General features: G+C 39.0%; 1 protein-coding gene across 2 annotated transcripts in view; it reads right to left on the bottom strand.

Annotated features, from left to right (window-relative positions):
• Positions 1 to 2,021: 2,021 nt before the first annotated feature.
• slc9a8 (solute carrier family 9 member 8) overlaps positions 2,022 to 6,000 on the bottom strand; it is a 46,005-nt gene continuing 42,026 nt past the window's right edge. For both annotated transcript variants that reach the window (XM_012862318.3, XM_012862320.3), the window contains exon 16: positions 2,022 to 3,294. In XM_012862318.3, coding sequence (XP_012717772.2) covers positions 3,181 to 3,294 — 114 coding nt within the window. In that variant the 3' untranslated portion in view covers positions 2,022 to 3,180. The remainder of the gene's footprint in view (positions 3,295 to 6,000) is intronic.

The following is a 6,000-nucleotide window of genomic DNA, read 5'->3' as shown; positions in this document are numbered from 1 at the left end:
CGCCTCTTCAATATCCTAATGAGGTCTCGGGAGAGGCTTTTCAGGCCACGACAGCGCCGTGCTGTACTTGGGCCGAGCATAAAAGCTTTGACTGCAGGTCACAGGGTGTTTTCTCCAGCAGGACTACGCATTAACCTTCTTTATGTCTTTTAATTAATTGCACCGATGGAGCTGGCTAGCTCCAGCTCGCCGTCTCAAGCCAGGCTCCTTGTCATCTCCCTCTTCTTCTTTATGTCATCTATCAGCTAATTAGCTCAGGCATCACATGAAAAGAAAATGGAAAGTGAAAAGGAAAAGCAGCAGAATAATGATCACTTGGTGGGTATAACTGAAACGTATCAGTCTTAATTAATCTTAATCAATTCATGAATCTTAATTTATTCCAATCTCGCATAAACGTTCAACAGAAGTTAATTTCAGTAATATCATACAAATTACAGCTACACAGGTTCATTACAGAGCAGTGTGGTTTAGGCATTTACACAGTGAGGAAAATAAGTATTTTGACACCCCGCGACTTTTAGGTGCATGTCCACTGTGAGAGACCTAATCTAAAAAAAATATCTGGGGATCACAATGTATGCTTTTTTTTAAAATGTGTGTTACTAATGTACATAAGTATTTGAAAACCTATGAAGATCAACGTTAATATTTGGTACAGTAGCCTTTGTTTGCAATTACAGAGGTCAAACGTTTCCTGTAGTTTTGCACAAACTGCAGCAGGGATTTTGGCCCATTCCTCCAAACAGATCTTCTCCAGATCAGCCAGTGGTGCACGATCTGTTTTCATTTAAAACACATCAAGGCATTTTGCATTGGAAACCAAGGTACCAGAGCCTGGAGAAGAACAGAATCCGTGTGATCCAGAGTGAGATTTCCGCAGGCAGCGATGATTCTGGGAGCCATGACATATGCTGGTTTTGGTTCAGTGTTATCGGGTCTAAAGTCAGCGGCGCCACCTGCCAGGAGACTTTAGATCACCTCACGCTTCCCTCATCCGACAGGCTTTTTTGCTGATTTCATTTTCCAGCATGACTTGGCACCTGCCCACACTGCCTGAGGTACCAAAAGCTGGTCCAATGACAGCGGTGTTACTGGGCTGTATCGACCAGCAAACTGGTCCGACCTGAACCCCTTAGACAATCTATGGAGTGTTGTCAAGAGGAAGATGAGAGACACGCGACACAACAAGGTAAATGACCTGAAAGCCTCTATCAAAGCAATCTGGGCTTCCATTACACCTGGGCAGTGCCGCAGGCTGATCGCCTCTATGCCACGTCGCATTGATGCGGTAATTCATGCAAAAGGAGGCCTAACCAATTATTGAGTGCAGCAAAATAAACGCGTTTGCAAAGGCTGACAATTAGGCTTAAATTATCCTTTATTTTAAATTGATCTTACGTGACATTCTAATATTCAGAGAGACATTTGTATTTGTATTATCCTTTTTCATGTTGTGATCAAAAATAAACTTCCCTTGTTGTAGAATAAATCAATTTAAGCTTCACTTTCTGAAATGAGTGACAAAAACTAATGAATTTTTTCAAGATGCACAATTGACTCTACTTGCTCCTGCACATATGCAATATTGCTTACTCTCTTATTTCCTTTTTTTTCCTTGATAGCAGCATCGCTTTGCTTATATGTCATGCAGTCATTCAACTTCCTCTTTTTGCACCTGTATGGTTGCCTCAGGAGATTCACAGGATCACCACATTGTCACACCCCACTGATGCAGTCACTCATGCATTAGGAGCTCACACCAAGTGTGAGATTACGCTGACCAGTGCATGGACATTGTGGATGAAAGCTTATGTTCCTCTGTTATATTGTAATTTGGATTTTAAACTATAAACCATAATCATCTGTTAATAGAAACGTGCTTTTAATACATCACTCTGTGTATAAATAATATTTAACTTTTTCAACTAAATTACTAGAATAAATAATATTTTAATTCATTGAGATGCACATCGGTGATGCTCTTAAAATGCTGCTGAAGACAAAAACAGTGGACAGAATTTAGTGCATAGGGGATTTAATATAGATTCTTTATTTTCCAGTAATCCTGTGATGACCACAGAATCGTATACAAAACCCGACAAAAAGTGGATAAATACCTCTGTTAAATAAATACAGAAAACAGCAGCAAATGGACATTAAACCAGTATCATCTACCTCACATTCATTTGTACGCATCTGTATGCGAAATGCAAAAGTAACCCTCAAAGGCCAGCTTCAGACCCAGTGCAGATTCAGAAAACTCACCAGAAAATGATAAGTGCAGGTATCGTACTCAGAAATGAAAGTAATTTCCAATTTTCTGGGGACTAATCATGCTCCCGTAACTAAGCTTTCTAATTAAAATGATTTGTTTTCCTCGACACGTCCCACTTGTTTTAACTCTCTTCTGAATTTATTTTGGCTGCCTTGTTGCTGGGGGGGGGGGGGGTTCATTCATCATCTGCATTCTCAGCTTCATGGCATATGTTTACCTGTATGTTTTCTAAAATAAATTAACTCCGACGGATTAAAGCATATAAATGAAGAGGCACAGTGAGGATTAAATGTATGCAAACATGTAGCTTATTTAAAATTCCCCTTCTGAAATCTTGCTTGAAGCAAGACTTTTTTTATTATTATTTCTCCTTTCCAATCCCTAGTGAAACCATTACTTTAAGTGAAATTTACCAAAGATTCTGATAAGAAAAGACAAAATTAAAAGACACAGAGGGAAGAAGCACCCCGGTGTTGATTAACATAAAAATTCCCGTCACAGTTTCTTTGCTACTATTCCCTTTGGACAAGACCATCATGAAAGTAAAAAAAAAAAAACAGGACACATCTCCGCCTGTGTCTTCAAAAGGAAATGGAGCCCAGTGGAACAGCCAGTGTAGTCAGTATCTTTAGAAACTAATAATAGAATAAAGTTTCTTTTTTACCCACTGTTTGTGTTACAGTTTCGCTCTTTTTTACTCGGAAGATGACTTCTCACGTTCTTGACCCAGTAAAACAATTCTCCACGGGCACCGGCTAAGGCGTTTCACCAACATGACCTTAGCAGCAGGTGAAGAAACTAGAGCCGCCCGTGACTAACAGTGAAGAGGAAGCTCATCTTCACCGACAGACACATCCACAGCCCAGGACAGATGGGATCTGCTTTCGTAGGAACTAAATTGTTTACAGAAGCTCTGCTTCGTCGTCGTCGTCTTCAGACCCTGACGGCCCCTGGCGGACTTCTTCGTACCACTTGTTGGTCAGCGTCTTCATCTGGATCCGCCCGTGTAACAAGTCCTGTTGAAACACATGTTGTGCACATCAGTAAGCAGCTAAAGGGAGTGTGGACACAATAACATACAGAGGAAGTGACAAATACAACAGAGCTTTAATAGAACAGCTTGGTACTCAACTAAACTGGTAAAGTGCCTCATATTTAACTTTTTGTCAATGATGTGAAATATTCCTTACATATGATTAAATTACTTTGATTGAACTTGGAACTTAACCGCTGTGTCGAAATACTGATACATCCATGGATAATTTAAAGACAATCATTTGAAATGAAGAGAAACAGCAACACTGTTATCCCTTCTAAGGTATAAAGTTGATTTAGTTTTAGCATAATGTTTAGTTCAGCAACACTTTTGCATCGTGTGGCTTAAACCGGAAGTGACGCGCTTTGCTGTCAAGATGTCGTACAGTGCTAAAAGACAATAAAAAGTGAAGATGGGACCTTGAAGGAAGAAAATATGGGCTGTAAGGGATTTCACAACAACTACCTTGTGTCTGGCATCGTACTGACTAAGAAGGAACTGCCCTGAACTCCTAGATATGTTGCCTTTTGAGATGATGCTAATGTAATCATATACTGATCCAAATACGAACCATAAAGAAAAAAGGAATCTGTTAGAAATGATATAACATTTTGGAGCCATTCTAACTGCAGAAGGGTTAAAAAAAATGTATGCTCCACCACGATGAGAAAGATCCGGGATTAATGGAGGGAAATATCAATGAAGGTTAACTCCCGACTGACGAGCCTGCAGCAACCCCGCTGACACGTCCGGGGGTGCGACGGGTAGCGAGGTCACCCAATTTTCAAGCCCAGATTTCATTCTGCTGAAACTTTAACTTTTTGTTGCTTTAAACTAGGTCAACAAAGAGAACTTTGGCCAGGGAAAGCACTTTATCTTCAGCTTAGCACATTTTCTGCTAAGGTGAGTGTCGGCGGGTGTGTGGGTGTTACTGCAGAGACTGACTGTCACCTGCCCGCTGATAAAACCCCGCATAGACGACGGATGGGAAGACGGAGCCACAAGTAAGAGAAAAATGGTGACTCAGAGTTTTGTTTCTTCTGTTTTAAGCAACTTAAAAAAAGAGAAAGCATTTTTTTTACTTTATAAGTATTGGCCAATATGCATGTAGTATAGGCTATATAGTATAAGATGAATAAGTGCAGAATAAATAAATTCATTAACTTTATAGTGTGAGATATATATCACACAACTACTTCAGTGTCAAGTATTCATTACTTTCTAAAATATATATCTATGCTATACTAAACTTTACTAATAACTGTGTTATATAATATTTCAAAGACTTTATCTGAGAAATGCATCAAGTTTATGCAAATAATTAATCTTTGTTGTTCCATCTGGGCCAAATTCTTGATTGGTGCTGATTCATTTTTTTATCTTATTTTTTTAAGGACTGACCACAGGTTCTAGATGACATTAGAACCAGGAGAGGTTCCCAGAGTAGCATCCAAATGTCAGTGTTTTAATCCTGAAACCACTCAGTTATCTATAATCTCCAGCATCATTAACTCAGACAGGATGTTTGGATTCCACTCTGTTATTCATGGCAGTCATTTTGTGCATCAGTTCTCTCCCTTGGATGAAATACAAGCTACAGCATACTAATGTCATGCCGACATTCGACTTTTCTTCTTTGGACGGTCCTTTTTCCAGATGTTGCAAATGGTCTGAAGGAGGCAGCATCACAGAAAATATCTACCCCTGTCAACGGACATTTTTCTGGGCAGAAACGGGACAAAAAAAACTGTAATTTGTCAAGAACAATGACAAACGTGACGAACATTTGCCCCCATGAATAAGAAAGAAAAATATAGGATGGACACCAAAACCAATTAGATTTGATCAGTCAGGTCGATTGTTGGGCTGGGAAAACTCTAGGCCCTTGATGAGTCGATTACAATTCAGGTTACAATGCAAGGCTAAATAAAAATTGTTATTTGACAAAAGAGAATTGAGATTTGATATTTGTCAGTCAAATTAGAATAGTCTATTTCCACATCTTATTGCATCAAAAAATGGATTTCATCCCCCAACCTATGGAAAAGGTGGGAGAACTTGGAAAAATAACCAATGAGACTTAACCTAAAGGTGTCTGTACATCCCTGAATATGACTTCAATTGCACTCTTTCCTAGTATAAATATTATAACAAAGTATCAAGAAATGTTTTTTTTTCTTAAGATGCGAGAGGCCCCGAAGATCGGACACCTTTCAGGAATTTTAGTCAACAAAATTCTCAGCAAACGTCATTTTGTAAAATGTACAAATATTTAGTCGACAAAGACTAGACTAAAAGTAGCTTTTAAGCTGAGAATGAAAGAATGAAAATGTGCTGTGAAATGGATTAAGGCTTTCCCACATCTATTGATTAGGTCATTATGTTGGTTGTTTTGAGGCAGGGCTAAACCTCAGTGCAAATCAGGTTTTTGCGATTAAATTGAATTTGATTAACTTTGTAATTGACATTATGATGTCTGATCACCCTCTATGGCAACCTAGAAACAATGCAAATTGCCATAAGAAAACCTAATGCAATAAAGTTTGGGACTCAAAACAATACCCAAAGGTACAGAGCAGTCAGAGCCTGCTTTTGGCAAATAATGGCACTAATGGTGATAAGTGATTGGCTCATCTTAATTAGCTTACTGTAGTCTCTTTGCTCCAATGATCTGTGGTTCAAACAC

This window comes from Fundulus heteroclitus, unplaced genomic scaffold (assembly GCF_011125445.2).
Source record: "Fundulus heteroclitus isolate FHET01 unplaced genomic scaffold, MU-UCD_Fhet_4.1 scaffold_54, whole genome shotgun sequence".
In the NCBI taxonomy this organism is placed as follows: Eukaryota; Metazoa; Chordata; class Actinopteri; order Cyprinodontiformes; family Fundulidae; genus Fundulus; species Fundulus heteroclitus.
Note: the sequence above shows the minus strand (reverse complement) of the source record. Positions and strands in the feature narration are given on the sequence as shown.